This window comes from Erigeron canadensis, chromosome 5, assembly GCF_010389155.1.
Source record: "Erigeron canadensis isolate Cc75 chromosome 5, C_canadensis_v1, whole genome shotgun sequence".
NCBI lineage: Eukaryota > Viridiplantae > Streptophyta > Magnoliopsida > Asterales > Asteraceae > Erigeron > Erigeron canadensis.
The window spans coordinates 4,502,105-4,518,376 of record NC_057765.1 but is presented as its reverse complement, the minus strand read 5'-3'; the positions used below and the strand labels follow the sequence as shown (position 1 = coordinate 4,518,376).

The 16,272-nt window shown below is 36.3% G+C and overlaps 2 protein-coding genes across 2 annotated transcripts; one reads left to right on the top strand and one right to left on the bottom strand.

Moving 5' to 3' along the window:
* Positions 1-1,440: 1,440 nt before the first annotated feature.
* Positions 1,441-2,745, top strand: LOC122601040. The gene has a single exon (XM_043773818.1). It carries the CDS (start codon positions 1,441-1,443, stop codon positions 2,743-2,745), a length of 1,305 nt encoding a protein of 434 aa, XP_043629753.1.
* A 1,513-nt stretch (positions 2,746-4,258) lies between these two features.
* LOC122600321 (probable WRKY transcription factor 32) lies at positions 4,259-15,114 on the bottom strand. The gene is made up of 5 exons (XM_043773027.1): positions 14,857-15,114; positions 14,708-14,766; positions 8,276-8,892; positions 7,762-7,923; positions 4,259-4,795 (listed from the first exon to the last, which is right to left on the bottom strand). Exons 1-5 carry the CDS (start codon positions 15,065-15,067, stop codon positions 4,504-4,506), a joined length of 1,341 nt encoding a protein of 446 aa, XP_043628962.1. The 5' UTR covers positions 15,068-15,114; the 3' UTR covers positions 4,259-4,503.
* Between the last annotated feature and the right edge of the window lie 1,158 nt (positions 15,115-16,272).

Sequence of the window (16,272 nt, the reverse complement as noted above, 5' to 3'; positions counted from 1 at the left end):
GGTACTCCACTGTTTAGAATAGTGAGAAAGACTTTTTAAAATTTGATCAAATCGATCAGACGGGGACAAATCCAATCCCTTAATTCTTTGATCCCAATTCAATACACCCTATATATAAGTGTTGGTGATACAAAGAAGGTCATTTGTTTGAGGGGGAGCTAGAATTAAAGACGATCTGTTGAAGATCATTCATTTAGTTGATAAGTCGCTCCAAGATAGAAATGTTTGTTTGAGGGGGAGCAAGAATAAGTTGATCAAAGAATCAAATGCCCAAAGATGATTGTTATCCAAAGACAAGTTAGAAATGAAGTTTCATAGTCAAACCAAATTTCCAATTTCCAAAGCCAGGCTTCCGCAATGCCAAAAGAATTCAAAGATATCTAAGCTTCCAAAGTGCCAAAAGAAATTCAAAACCAAACCAAGTTTTCGCACCTCTTACCAAGCTTCTGCATTCCACAAGACACTTAAATTTTCGCCTTCACAAATTTCTTCAAAGAGAAAACTACAAAGTCTACTACTCAACAAAGATTCTCAACAAAAAGGACTCGCCTAAAGCAAAAGACGATGCATCATTTACAATTCAACACCAAAGGGGAAATTGTTAGCTTTATATTTTATGGTGTTTAATTGTAAAATTATATTAGTGGAAGGGGTGTTAATGTTAATTAGTGGAATATATAAATATCTCCTTCCACCCCCATTTGTATTTGAGGCTTTCATATATAATAAAATCTTTCTTATTCCTAAATACCGGTTTTTTCTCCTTTCACAGACACTATATGAAAACTCACAATTTCATCATTAATCCTCAAAATTAAGCCTAAATCTACCTTTTACAGCTTGATCACTTGAATGGTTTTATATATTCAATAAGTAACTAATCACAAATAGATGATCACATTATGAGATGTGAGTGGATAGACCACTTGTCATTAGTTAAGGTAGAGTACATTACTTTCATCTTGTATAAGTGATGTCATTATTCACTACAAATTTCAGACTTGCTTAAAGGTTTTCATTTTTTGCAAATGCTTGAATTATTAACACTTAATGTCTTATTGTTGGATGTTCCAAAATGGTTCTATATGCATGCTTGAATTTGATGTGCCCGAATGACGGTTGGAGTGTTTTCTGTTTTATTTGTGGGAATAAGTAATTTTAGTTTCTGGTTTGATCAGGTTTTTTAAAGCCTAATAAAACACACCACCGGTCATTTTTATACTTATTTTTTAAAGCCTAATAAAATTTTATACTTATTTTCTAACTAAGTCATTTTTTTTAAAGCCCCATGTCTACTTTTGTGGGCTTTTATATATACACGTATCATTCAAGGCCCTTTAATTAGCTACGAAATCTCATCTCAATATTTATTTAAACACACCACCGGTCCCCTAATAAAACCCTCAAAAACCCTATTCGTTGGTATTAAGTAAAACAATAATGTTACGTTCAAAAAAACAAAAAGCAATAAGATCGTTGGAACATATACCTGCAGAGATCCTGGCTGAAATCTTGAAGTGGCTTCCGTTAATCTCATTACTCCAATTCCGAACAGTCTCAAAAACATGGAAGCGTTTGATCGACAGCCCCTGTTTCATTGCTTTTTATGGCGTTCGTCACCCTCTGCCCCGTCGTTTGATTTTAAGAATCGACGATCTTTATGCTATTAATGAGCATAAATTCTACTGTTATGTTGATGATGAAGATCATCAAGATAGGTTCTACCAAGATAGCATCTCCTCTCCCGACATCCTTGCAGATTATCAAGGTTGTCCTTGTGGAGTGGGTAGCTCCCACGGTTTGGTGTGCTTTAAGATACCTACTAACTATAAGAGACATTATTTTCATTCCGAGATGGTTGTTCTTTGGAATCTTTCGATAAGGAAATACGTTCGTATTCCAGTGCCTGGCTCCCGAAATCGGGATGATGTTATTGGTTTTGGGGTTTGTCCTGTCACTTTTGATCCTACTATTCTCTCGATTAAACGTAAGTCGATTAAACGAAAGTGGAAAATCGAAGATATGCCTCGCATTAGCCTCTTTTGGAATGTTCTCTCAAAACGTAAGTCGAATAAACCTAAGTGGAAAACCGAAGATAGGCCTGGCATTAGCCTCCTTTGGAATGTCCGAGTTTTCACTTTAAGCACCGGGACTTGGAGTACTCTGTCTACCAATATGCCTCGCGAATCAATTAGACTCAAAGGGTCTCAAGTTGTTATCCATAGGTTTATTTATTGGGCTGCTTTTGATCAGCTTGAGTCCGAAGATGGTCGATCTCAATCACTGATCGTGTCTTTTGATTTGATTGCCAAAGAATTTAAAGAGATAAATCTCACCGGTAATTTAACCAACCCGCTTTGTAGTATTCATTCCATTTCTAAGCTACGGGAATCTCTTGTTTTGCTTGAATACCATAGAGAGTTTGAAGAACGCCTACCAATTTGTTGTCTATGGATGATGGAGGAGCAAGGTGTTGATAGATCATTTACAAAGTTATATAACATCAACGTGCCACATGCCACATTAAAGACATTACTAGGATTTACGAAGTTCGGTGACCTTTTACTGGTAACGCAAGAACAAGAAGAAGGTGACTATGCCCACCTTAAAATTTATTATCCCGACACAGAAGAGATTTATGACCTTGAGGATGGAAACGATTATTCCTTCTTTATGTGGTCTTATACGGAAACACTGCTTTTGCTTGATCACGCTAATGGTTTTAAATATTCGATACGTAACTAGTCACAAATAGATTATTGCATTGAGAGATGTGGGTGAATCGACCACTTGTCATTAGTTGAGGTAAAGTAAATTACTTTCGTCTTGTATAAGTGATGTCATTATGCACTTCAAATTTCAGACTTGCTTGAAAGTTTTCATTTTGCAAATGCTTGAATTATTAACACTTCATATCTTAGTGTTGGATTTTCCAAAATGGTTCTATATGCTCCAAGTTTGACGTGCCCGAATGACGGCTGGAGTGTTTCCCGTTTTATGTGTGGTTTTCAGATTTGATTCTTATCCGTCTCCGCGGAGATCTCCAGATCGTAAGACATTATCGCCTTCGCGGCACTGGACTATATTTCTGTCATTTCCGGAAAGTGCACGGACAGGCGCCCTTTCCCCTTTTCACAATGTTCGTGCAGTTCCTCATGAATTCAAGTTTGAATGCCCCTTCGAAAAGGTTTGCTGGTTAAATTGCAAGCAATTTTGGAATGAAATATTTTTTTTGGTCACTGTTCTGAATCAGAGGGAAGGTTTCAAAAGAACTTAATAACAAAATTGTACGAGTTTCGTGATTAGGTTTTATTTGTATGATGATAATCAATATCTGTTTCTTATGTGGTTTAGTGATTTTGCAAAAAAACAAAGAAAAAAAAATATAAAAAAATTGTTATGTTATCAAACATGAAGTCATGAACCGACAAATATCTATCGGGATTGTGCCTTGACCTTGTAGTTGACCATTTGTACTTGTAACTATCGGAATGTCGTGGATTCCATCTTACCTCTCTTTTCTGTCAGCATATGATATATCCATCCATCCTCATGCCGGCACAAAATCGGAGGGCTCATGTTGAACCGGAGGTCGTTTGTTTGCTACCACAATGGATGGTGATTGTCCAATGTCCAAACAAACATCCATCCTGTTCACTTGAAAAAGTATGGTAATTAAATTTTAACCTTAGCCTCTTAGGTAATATTTTAAAGACTGAACAAACTCATATGTGTTTAAACAAAAACTGAAAAACTTGCAGTTACGGAATAATTCATGACATGCATGGTCAAACACAACTTTTGGGTCAAAGTCTTATTGATTTCTTGTCAACATTAAGTCGTAAGACTTCTCTGTACTTACAACAGGAAAATACTCAGGCTCGCTCAATCTGATATATGATTCTTCAAGTCAAGAAATCGAAGCCGTTGAAGTAGCTAATGCAAATTCAATTACTTTATGTTTTTTTAAAAGATACTTGTTTTGAGGTAGAAAGAGATCATTTACTAGAATTACACTTGTTTCATTTGTGCTTTCGGTTAAGGTGCTAACTTTGAATAAACTAACGTAAAACGCTATCCATGCTCATAAAAAGCTAACGTGCTAACTTTGAATTAACAAAAACGGATTACAGATTTTATCTAGAAAATTGATCTTGAATATTTATAATTGACCCTTTTTGATCGATTCAACTTCAACCCGATCTCTTTCTAGTTAAACCGTTGAACTTAGCCCACTTGACCCATTGGAGGCAAGAAATAAATCAAAATGACCCATTTATAAGTAAATAGGTCAAAATTGTCGCATCTAAGGCTCCAAACAATATATTTAGGCAACACTATACCATAACGCCCGAAGTTGTATAAACTACAACTTCCTGAGAATTTAAACCTATCTCAATTAAACAAAACCCACTACATCTACCAGGGAATTTATTTAATTAAAATGGAGTGTCTTGACAAAGAGGTAGCTAAAGTTAAACCTGTCATAATCCTCAAGGTACCTCAAACTTCAATCTTGTCACTAGCAAGGATTGGAACCAACTCAACACATCTTTTCTCGGCTACACCATTTAATGGCTCAGTTGCACCTTTCTTCAATTGTGAGGTGTTTCTGGAGGGCGAAGAGACGGCAGTGAGAAGAAGAACTTTAGGAGGTCCTTGCTCTTGTGTGCGTGTGGGCATGTCATGATCATGAATTCCTTTGTATGTTAGTATTACTTCAGATGAACCATCAACGGCCATTTCAATGTGTTTCCTAACAGGACATCCTGTAGAAGTGCACTTGTAGTAGTTCCTGAAACATACAAGAATAGTGACTTTAGGAAAATGTAAAAAAAAAAAAAAAAAGTCAATGGCACAAAGAAATCAGAATTATGGATTGGGCAAAATTGAGCAGCTTTCCCCATTCTTCTATAAGCAAATTCAATATTCATCTTTCCATACACAATGAAGTTACCTTGATGAAATTACATTGTACTTTCCAAAAAGACTACTAATTATATCTGAAAGTAAACTATATAAGTAGAACCACACATTTGGATAATGGCCAGGAAGGCCAGGCATGTTGGGCATGTTTAAAATGCTAAATATGGGTGCTACATAGCCTGAAATGGAGAGGGTCTTACGCTAGATCAAAATCAATCCATTTAAATGATCCAAAAGGTTGACCCAAGGTCAACTCATTAGGCAGATCTATACCTGCGTTGATCCATTCTAGACGATCCGTTCTAATAATGTATGTGGAAGCCACCCAAGTATTCATATTTTGTCTTTGAGGCCCACTTATCTATTAAAATGTTCATATAGGCCGCCTAACTATGTAACGTGGGTTACTTATACCAATATCGATCACAAAACATGTTCAATGACATAAATGCCCTTGAATTTATCCGAATAAAAAGACAACTTTAACATATACTAAGCTCGCACCCCATAAAATGCATGTTGTATTTTTTTATAGATCTTTAAGGTTATTTTTGTCATTCTACATGTTTTTGGTCGAAACGACAAAATATACATACTTGGTCAACCTATATAAATGTTTTAACAAATGGAAGGCCCTAATGAACAACATTAAATTTATATACTTGGGTTGCCCCAATGAACAACATTATATACTTGGGTGGCCTCCGCATACAGTAGCCCAACTTCATCAGGCCGCCCATCTATTAAAACGAAAGTCAACCTAGGTATATTTCTTATGTCAATTATACCAACTTCAACCAAATTCAAGCCACATTACTAAGTTTTTCAAAAATCAACTTCAACATAAAGGTGTCTCATCAAAAATACATTCGCCTTTGATACTCATGATCATAACCATCATATGATTTTTTTTGGTAAAAATTGGTATGAAAGACAAGATTTTACTTGAGTAGCATCAATGATATTTCTAATGGGAAGTGATAATCGTACCACATTTTTTGATGCATTTACCACACTGTACATGTTTTATAGCATACCGTACAATTAAGTAATGCACCACAATGGTAAATTAATCAAGTTCTGTGGTACAAATATCACCTCTCATTTCTAATACAGTGGCCTTGACAAAAAAAAAATGGAAAACTCGACTTGTCCCACATTCATAACCACAAGTTCTATCAAAAGGCAAAAATTTCAACATATAATAAGTCAATGTCCCGTCAAATATACTTTGTTTATTGATAAACTTAAAATCATCTCCATTTCGTGTGTTTTTTGGTCAAAATTGGTAAATAAGACAAGATACCACTTGAGAGGCATGTATGACACTATTTTAATACATTGGTGTAGGCATGAACACGGGCTTAAAACCGAACCGGCCCGACGCGACCCAGTCAAACCCAAAAATGCACAAAATCAAAACCCATGGACCGGACCGATAGGCACTTGGGCAGGCTGGGTCAGACCGGTATCGAGCGGGTCTAAGTCGGGCTTCGGATTTCCGGTTCATCATCCCTACATTGGTGGCTTTAAGGGAAAATTTGATTGCAAGGCGTCCAGATATATGAGCCTTTCAAAAAAATTGCATGTGGTAGCTTCCACAAACCATCCTTTACTTTAAAACATGTTTAGTTACATGCCCATGCTAAATATGGCTTGTTTACCGTGCCAAATATTCTGAAGCATGTCTATCGATAATCAAAATTGAAAACAAAGATAATACGAGTAATAGATAAATGAAGCTTCAATAAACAAACCGAAAATATAAAAAAGAAATATAGAGAAACTAGAAAAACGAAGAGAGAAAGACTCTAGACCAAAAGAAGGGAGGGTGGGGTAAGAACTCATCAATGTGGATTAGTTAGATCATATTTCAATAACATGGTCCATAGGTGAGATCAAGGCCCATTAGGTAATGGGTCAAATCATGAACCACTATATTGAACCGCACCGCGGGTCAGATCAAATCATCAATCACTCCTATCCAACTCTGACTCGATTACACTTGTCAACCATAGCACACAAGCAAATATACACACGCGTATATTTGTACGCACACATGCTTCTACATCTAGAAACATGTTCTAAAAAGGAAAGCAAGAAAAGAGACACAGCAAAGAAACATCGTTAGATAGTTTAAATGTAGGCCAATAATATGCTATTTTTCAAGTTGACTAAGTCATACACTCATACTTCATTTTGATGAGAGTAGATCAATAGAGCTGACCAATAATATGCTATTTTTCTGTAACTCTACTCTCTAACATTGGTCTTATTTATAACAATTCATAGGAGAGGTTAAATGTAAAATAAAGACCTTCTTAATGTGTGTTTTCACACCAACAAAAAGGTAAATAGAATGTGGTATGACTTTCTGATCTTTTATCATCTTCTTGTTTTCAAACAATGTTAGAAATTAAAGCTTTAGATGGTCTTAACCTTAATGCAGCCATGTAATAACTGTCAACTACGTACCCAGGCGGCCAAGCCATTATACAGCCTACATGTCAAACATAAGTTAGATAGAACGAGTGGGCCGGACAAGCTAGCTAACCATCAAAATGAGTAAACTTTTTACAGAGGCTAAAATGGCATGAGTCGGGGTCAGGTTCAATATACCCAAGAAATTGTGAAAAAAGGGATATGCATTATACGTATAAAAACTATTTGTGTTAAATATGATTGCATCGATAAATAATACACTTATGGAGATTTTCGACCCAATTTCTCTAAAGGTAACCTTTTTTATTTGCCTGAATGAAGATACAAAGGCCATCAAATCGAAATGAACAAACTGACATAGTAGTAGAAATTTTAAATGAACAGGATATGCACCTGGGATGGGGATTTCCCTTAACCATCTTTTGTCCATACTTCCGCCATCTATAACCATCTGCTGAGATCCCAACATCACTTGCCGCATGTATGACAAACTTAGGCTTTTTTGGAGGTTTCAGAACAGAACCAGGACTTGTCGAGCTGGTTTTCTTTACTACTCTGGAGTTTCATGAGCAAGTAACATAAAAATTAAGAGCATATCATAAAGATTCTGATTTAGCATAACATTATAGACAAATTTCTTTTTATTATTGACCAACTTTTTACATGCCAAAAAAAAACCATCACTTATAAATAAGTCAATTTGAGGTAATCCATCCATGTTAACCTGCTGAAAAATTATGACAGGGGGGTAATTTTGACCATGTTAACATTTTACATTAAATTAGATAGAACTTTTTGAAACATTGATGAATTTCTTCTGGATTAAAGTTAGTTACTTAGAATATGACAAAGAAAATCACTTTTTTCTGCAATTTGCCAATAAATACACAAAAAGTCAGCAACTTGCCTCCGTTTTGGTGGTGGTAGGTCCATCTCCTCAACTAAAATCTGACCATTACTGATAGGGGAAATCGACTTATGTTGCATAGATCTAGGTGTAGACATCGTATTCCGTTCCTGTTCTCTAGAAGAAGCCGAAAAAGACTTGCCTCTTTTGGCAAACACTTTCTTAGGTGGATCATGTTTGTGCTGACCTTTATAAACTATTTTAATGATAGAATTGTACTGATCACAAGACTCGATCTTTTTAGCATCACATTCACTGTAAGTGCACTTAAAATAGCTCCGAGAACCTTGAGGACTCTTCACTTGTTTCTGCCCGTATTTTCTCCAATTGTATCCATCAACGGGTGTCTTGACAGCGCGTGAAGTAGATACTGTTTTAAAATTGGATGTAAGCTTCTGTTCGGCTTCTGTTATGAAAAGGTTATCAGGAGTCTCTTCCACTGAGGGTATCTCTTCTTGTGAATTTAATCTAGGAGGAATCGAAATAGGAGGTGATAATTCAGAAGATGAAGATGGAACCCCGGGTAATTGAATCTCATTTCCCGCATGTGCATGAGCTTGAGCAGCCTGAGCTATAACAATTGCCAAGGCTTCTTGATGACTTCCTTGAAGCTGACTCTAAAGGTCAAAATGGTAAGTAAATATAATATGTATCGGATCCTAAATATGAACAAAGATTGGTACATATAAACCCAATGTATTCATAGAATATACCAGCTGAAATGAAACCACAAATTGCTGAACGTGCAACCTCATGAGTAGGTTGCAAGATGTAAACGACTAGTGTTGGAATACATGCATTCTAATATAGTATATATTATTGCAATTAGTTTCAAGTATTAAGATTACAAAGATGTTAAAGAATCTGATCTATCAGAAATTCAGAGCTCAGCCATAACTTTTTTTGCTAATAGCCGATTAAAGTAAACTGGTCAATTTTAATAATCATCCCTAAAGCAGTATTATGCAGTTCTGGATATAATAATCCATCCTCCCTTTTGGTAAAAGTGGAAATTTCAACCCTAATAATCAGGGAAGTGTTGATGGGTTATGTGTTAACTTATATGAGTCAAATTAACTAGAGTAGCAAAGAAGAGAATCGGTCAAATGGGTTGAACAGATTCGTATGTTTAAGGTCAGGGATTTAAACCAGAATCTGGTTACCAGATATAGCATGTATCATGACCATGCTTGTAAACACATAGACATAAGCAAGTTAGTCCACAAGATAATGTGAATCTTACTAGAGAACTGGCAAAGAATACTCATGACAAACTGTTTGTGTATAAACCTGAATACTAAACTTGAGAGTTCATTTTTTTTGTCAACCAAGTATGATTAAGTTTTAGTGCTAAAGTTTGTTAATCTCATCTAGATTCGGTTCTAGTACACATGTGCAGTCAAAATATTATGAACAAACCTCGTACAGTCTTACATGTCAATAAGTGAAGACATTAATGTTGTACCTAAATAGAATAGTTAAAAGCAAAGGAGAAAAATGTGGATCTTATTTATATAGGGCCATAGGGGTATTTCCATAATGTATAATTCTGGTTGCTTTTAAACTAATTAGACAAATCAGAAAGTGGTATCTTGTAATGACTAATGAGAAGCATATTTCAATATGAAGTTCTTGGCTTCTGAAGGTTCTTGTGGCCTTATAGATCACTAACATAACTTTCGTATGCAAACTTATAATAACCACTCCTAAATACAATACACTAGCAAAGGCCTTCCTCCTAGCCCATATGTTGGAATACAACCTAGTCTGTATTCTGCAACAACGTATTTTCCTAGTGAACTTCACCGCACGCTTACATATGGCGTCAAACAGAACAAATAAAAAGCTCTCTACCAGTCTTGTAAATTAAAATGCCTTGCAGATATAATACCTAGCCATCGTTCATAAATTACAAAATACCCCTACAGAACTATGGGGAAAATTATTTAAGTTCCTTGACTTGTGTTGGTTCATCAAAATTCACCAAACATGGATAACTGGGTTGAATGTGGAAAAAATTTCCCTACCAGTCTTGCAAAATGAAATTGCCTTATAGATGAAATGGTATTTCCAATATCAACACAACCCAAAAATCTGAGGGGAATAAAAAGGTGGTAAATGGGTGGCAACCCTCTGGTCCCATGTACCATCTTGGTGCCCGTTGACTCACCATTCAATAAATCTGATTTATATCACGTTTCTATCTACTTCTCCACTTCTAGTTTGTTAAAACTCTTCCGTTCACTGAGAAGTCAAAAGGTGCAAAAAATTCTTGTTATCAATAGCAAGCCACATATTGAATGCCTAATAAGTCTTGTCATCTTCATACAAAGTAACAACCGTGCAGTCCATGATTAGATGACCAATCACAAACAATTTTAAAAAATTCAATAAGCATCAAAAGCTTTTCCACTAAGCAGACAGTCATAAGAAAATAGCAAAACGGGTCAGTGGGTTAATAAATTATAAGCATCTGTTAAAGAGTTATTGATTACCTGATCATATCTTTCATACATAGTGATCAAAGTCCCAAACAACTTATCAGAAGCCCAAAACAAAATTCAATCACATCATAAGATTCCTATTTATGAAAAAAGATAGACTATTACTCCCTTTTTCCCAATTAAGACTAAAATTTTAGGTTGGTTTTGAAGCTTAAACTTGCTACGGATTCTAAACCTCTATGGAAAAAGTGACAACCAGATCAAACTTAGTGAAAATCACTACCGAAATGAAGATCAGAACTGTGTATTACTATACTATTATATTAAACATTAATCTTATGAGTCCATCCAAATGTTAAGTCTGTTGGGCGTGAAGTCTTTGTTTGGGCCTGTTTTTTAATTCGGGCCGACTGGCTTTTAATTAGGCCTTAATAAGGCTGGTTCTAATTAGGTTTCTTGGGGACCAAGTTTATAAACCCTAGCTGTTCTCCTATATATACTGGCCTATTTTCATTGTAATTCTGTGTCATTGAGCTTAATAAAATCCCTAGTTGCAGCCGTGGGTTAGTTCACACACATTGTGTGAGATACACGTTATATTCTCGTGTTCTTCTTTATTTATGTTCTGTTTTTGCTTCCGCTGTGCAACCTACTGTTCCTAACTAGGCTGCTTTGATTCTGTTTGTGGCTGCTGAATTCGCGATTAAGGGACTGTTCTCTGCCCCTTTGTTCGCTGATCTTGTTCTGCTACTAATCAGATCTGTTTCTGAGATCAGTTTGATTGAAATTCGGTCGTGGCTGCTGCTGTTCGAATTATTTTAATTCGTTTGCTGCTGCTACTGTTCGGTTTTGATCTGTTCTGGTTCTGTTCCTGCTGTTTGCTGCTTATTAAGCTGCTGTTCTGCTGCTGTTTGCAGTTTTTCTGCTGCTGCTGGAACTGCTGCTTTCTTCCTGTCAGATCTATTTGAAGCTGGTTTGCAGCTGTTGCTGCTGTTCCGCTGCTATACATCACCAAAAATCGTCACTGTTTGCAGCCGACTGCTGCTGTTGGATCTCAGGTTTAGGGTTCCTGTTTTGGGGTTTTTTAGGTTGTTGACTGATCTTTTGGAAGACAAGGTTGCTGTAATTGTTTTTTTGTTTGATTCTTGTTGACGGGTGTTAATCAACTAAGTTGACGCCAGGTAACTTTAGTTATTTAATTTTCGTTTGTCATTATGGCTGAAGACGGGAAGTTTGTAATTGAAAAGTTTGACGGCTCGGATTTTAGTTGGTGGAAGATGCAAATTGAAGCTTTACTTGGTCAAAAGGATCTGGACATTGTTCTTGGTAAAAAACCGGAGAAGATGAATGAAGAACAGGCAGCTCTTTGGGATACGAAGGATAAGAAAGCAAGAGGGGTTATTACACTGAGTTTGACGAGAAACGTGGCTTACAACATCATGTCTGAAACTACTGCAAGAGAAACGTGGCTTACAACATCATGTCTGAAACTACTGCCAGTGGTATGATGTCGACGTTGTCAAATATGTATGAGAAACCGTCTGCTGCTAATAAGGAATTCCTGATGAGAGAGTTGTTTACCATGAGAATGAAAGAAGGGAGCTCAGTGACCAAGTACATAACAAATTGAACTCAATCTTGTCCAGATTGTGTGTCTCCTGTTAAGATATAGTTTGATGATGAGACCAAGGTTGTACTATTGCTATCTTCATTGCCTGATAGTTAGTCCGGGACGGTGACAGCTGTTACTAGCTCGGTAGGAACCGATCATATGACATTTGAAAAGATTCGGAATTTGGTATTGGGCGAAGACATTCGCCGGAGAGGTACTCAGTCGGGATCTTCTGAGATGTTACATGTTGGCAAGAAAGGGAATAGCAGGAATAGTGGCAGGAGTCTATCTAGAACTCGGCCGAGTGTGCGTTGTTGGGACTGCAACGAGACAGGGCATCTTAGGAGTTCGTGTCCTAATAAGAACTCCGACGAAGGTTTGAATTCTGCTATTAAGAGTGCTTCTGATTCAGATGATGGTGATGCACTGGTACTTAGTAGTGTGGAACCTTGGGTCATGGATTCTGGTACATCAGTTCATGCGACCCACAGTGCTAATTGCATGTAGGATGTTAAAAAAGTCAATTTTGGCAAGGTTAGGCTTGGAAACGGTAAGGTTCTTGATGTGACTGGCATAGGTAATGTTGTCTTGGATACTTCTTTCGGTACTACCTGGACTTTGCTAAACGTGAGGGTTGTTCTAGAGCTCAAAACAAGTTTAATCTCTGTTGGGCAATTGGATTATCAGGGTTTTGATGTGAAGTTTGGTGGAGGAAAGTGGACTGTGTTCAAGAAACATCGAGTTATTGCTAGGGGTTTCAAGAAAAGTTCGTTGTATCTTGTGCCTGTTCCGTCTGGGGTAATGACCACCCCTCTTAAGACGAACGCCAAAATTGGGCTCGCTGATTCGGTAGTTAGACGAGTTCGGTCGACGGTAAAGAACTCCGGGACTCCAGGTAATCTGCTTGAGCGTATTCGGAAGTCTGAACGTGTACGGGAATTTCGTGACAGTGGGAGTAGCTCGACACAGTCAGGGAATCTACGTTGGGTTCAAAAGACTAGGGATTCGAATGAAATCTCTCCTGAGAAGTTACCATCATTGGAGAGTGTTCCTCTGAGAAGTCCTGAATCTACTTTGTGGGAGTCAGATGGGAAGCTGAGGTCTGCTAAGACCGTGTTGGGGCCATCTGAGGCTCCAACGGGGCCTTCTGTTAAACAAGTGGGGGTCCATTGCAACTAGGTGTGCTATGGTTTGAAGTTTGGTTTGTTCGTTGAGCTAGACCTGTTCTTTTGTTCCATGTGTTTTGAAATTACTGTTTTGACCAGGATATTGTTTGCTTGAAAGGCGGGCTGAAGTTTTTCGCAAGGTCTTCAAGTGGGAGATTGTTGGGCGTGAAGTCCTTCTTTGGGTCTCTTTTTTAATTCGGGTCGGCTAGCATTTAATTAGGTCTTAATAAGGTTGGTTCTAATTAGGTTTCTTGGGGACCAAGATTATAAACCCTAGTTGTTCTCCTATATATACTAGTCTATTTTCATTGTAATTCTGTGTCATTGAGCTCAATAAAATCCCTAGTTGCAGCCGTGGATTAGTTCACACACATTGTGTGAGATACCACGTTATATTCTCGTAGACTTCTTTATTTATTTTCTGTTTTTGCGTCCGTTGTGCAACCTACTGTTCCTAACAAAGTCAATGATCTTAAACTAGAGAAGAGATGATGCGAGCCCTTCGATCATCATCCCTAATCTACTCAGCCGTACACCTTGTATCCTCATAACCAAACGCAACCTTAGATTTTATCTTTTTTCCATACTATAGAAACAAATAAAATGCACAATCCACATTGGACACCTTAAAAAACACGCGCTCCACATTTTACTCTTAACACTTCCGCCACCTTGCACATACAAAGGTAGTTGATAAAATAAAGAAACGCTTGGCTAATTTCAAATGTATGTCACTTTATACGATAAGAATAGCCGAAAGTTTGATACTTACAATAGCAAGTTTTTAAAGTAGCATACATACAATAGATTTTCTCAGTTGCCCTGGTTGTGAGGCGTCCTACATTCCTCCCAAAACGTCAATTTGTCACAAGAGATATAAAGCTTGAATCTTTCTATATAAATACCTTGGAAGTGACGCTCACAAACGGTCACGGGCTACCCAAGATAAGCCAAGTACATCTTAGTCAGAAACTCGACCTTCCCGGGTAACCTCATCTATTTACCATTTGGGTAAACGTAGATACACTTAAAAACACTTGTTACCCAATAAAAAATCAAACATCAATTCAGTCAATTATATACTTATTTTCCAACTAAACAATTTTAATTTATTTTTTTCAAAGCCCCAGTAACAATATTAGCAAAATTAAAAAAATGTACATATATATATATATATGTGTGTGTGTGTGTGTGTGAAACAAAAATGTACCTTCAAATGCTCCAATTCATCCTGTCTCATTTCATATTGTATCGGCACCTCTGCTAAACCTATTACACAACACATCACTCAAATTACAAATACACACACACACACATATATATATATACATTCATATATATATATGATCATATAGATACCAGAAGTTAGGGTTTCAGATTGAAAAGGTGTGGAAAAATCATCGATTTCCATATGGGGAGGTGTTGTCGTATCGAAGTCATTAGTAAAGTCTGTCTGATTATTATCATCATCAAATTCTTCATTATTGAAATGATGGAATTGTTGTTGGTTTCTTGAAAGAATTTGAAAATGAGTTGCTTCTGAGCTTCGATCACTGTCTTCTTCGTCCATTTCGATTTTATTTTTTTCTCTAAATAATTAGTGTATGTGTGTGTGTTTTGTTTTTGTGAGTGTTGAAAATATTGGGTTTAATTTTATTTATTATTTTTTGGATGGATGGATGAGTGAAAGTGTGTTTGTTAAGGTGGACAAAAAGTCTTTTCAGAATACAGGGTCATAAAGTACATTGTAAGATGAAACGTATAATACTACTTTACGTTGGACCGAAATATACGAACGATACGGGAACGGGGATGACAAAATTGAAAAATCATGGATATGGGTATGGCAATAAAAATATATACAAATATAAATTATATCAATTTTTTATAGAGAAATACTTAAGACTTGAGAGATTATGTATAATTGCATAATACATGTTTGATCAGTGATCACTCATTGAATGTTTAGTGTTTAATAATTGGTTTTGAAATAAAAAAAATTTAATGTTGATCAAATTGTATATAATATAACTTGTCTAGGTTTAGGGAATAAAAAAAGTCCATTAAAAAATTTATATTAATTAACCGTATGGAAACTTCGAAAAAACGTTTCGGTATATATAGAAAATTCAAAGGAACGTTTCATATGTGTTTCGTATGCGGAAACATTTCCATGGAGTTTCGGAAACGAATACAGCTACCTGTTGGGAGTTTCGGTGCATCATAATTACTACTTGGTACTCGCATAATGAGACGATGTAATTACAATGATGATGTTGTTGTCTCGACAACGAATGATAATGTCAGCAACTAATGATGGTGATGGCAGTGGAGTAAATATAACTAATGAGAACATACTGGTCATTCGTAATGGTTTTCGTAACTTTTTCTTGCTTTCGTCACTTGTCATTCAGGTGACAGTGAAAATATTTTAAAAGATAAAATCATAAAGTGTAAATTAGTATAAATAAGAGTTTAGGGTATATGTTGTTCATTAAAGGCAAATTGGGTAACTTTTAATAACTCTTTCATAACAAGAAGTTCATTAAGAGCAATCAGTCATTTTCAAATTAAATACCTTGTAACATTTTCCAAAACAAGGGAGGGTTAGAATATTTATAAAGGGGTAAAAAAATTAGAGACATATAATTTAGGGGAAGGTTTTCGATTGGATTTTCTTAAATTGTACCAACTTGTTTCGTTTAGTTGACACGTCGTCAACAATTAATTAAGAATCAAATATTATGTTTGAATTTTGACCATTGATTTAAATCT

What these genes read in the sequence shown, in the direction of transcription:
- LOC122601040 (XM_043773818.1), top strand. Translation starts at nt 1,441, where the DNA reads ATGTTACGTTCAAAAAAACAAAAAGCAATAAGATCGTTGGAACATATA.
- LOC122600321 (XM_043773027.1), bottom strand. Translation starts at nt 15,067, where the DNA reads ATGGACGAAGAAGACAGTGATCGAAGCTCAGAAGCAACTCATTTTCAA. An exon ending in ATGAATTGGAGCATTTGAAG is followed by an intron (nt 8,893 to 14,707) that starts GTACATTTTTGT and finishes TTTGACCTTTAG; the next exon opens with AGTCAGCTTCAAGGAAGTCA. An exon ending in CTACCACCACCAAAACGGAG is followed by an intron (nt 7,924 to 8,275) that starts GCAAGTTGCTGA and finishes ATGAAACTCCAG; the next exon opens with AGTAGTAAAGAAAACCAGCT.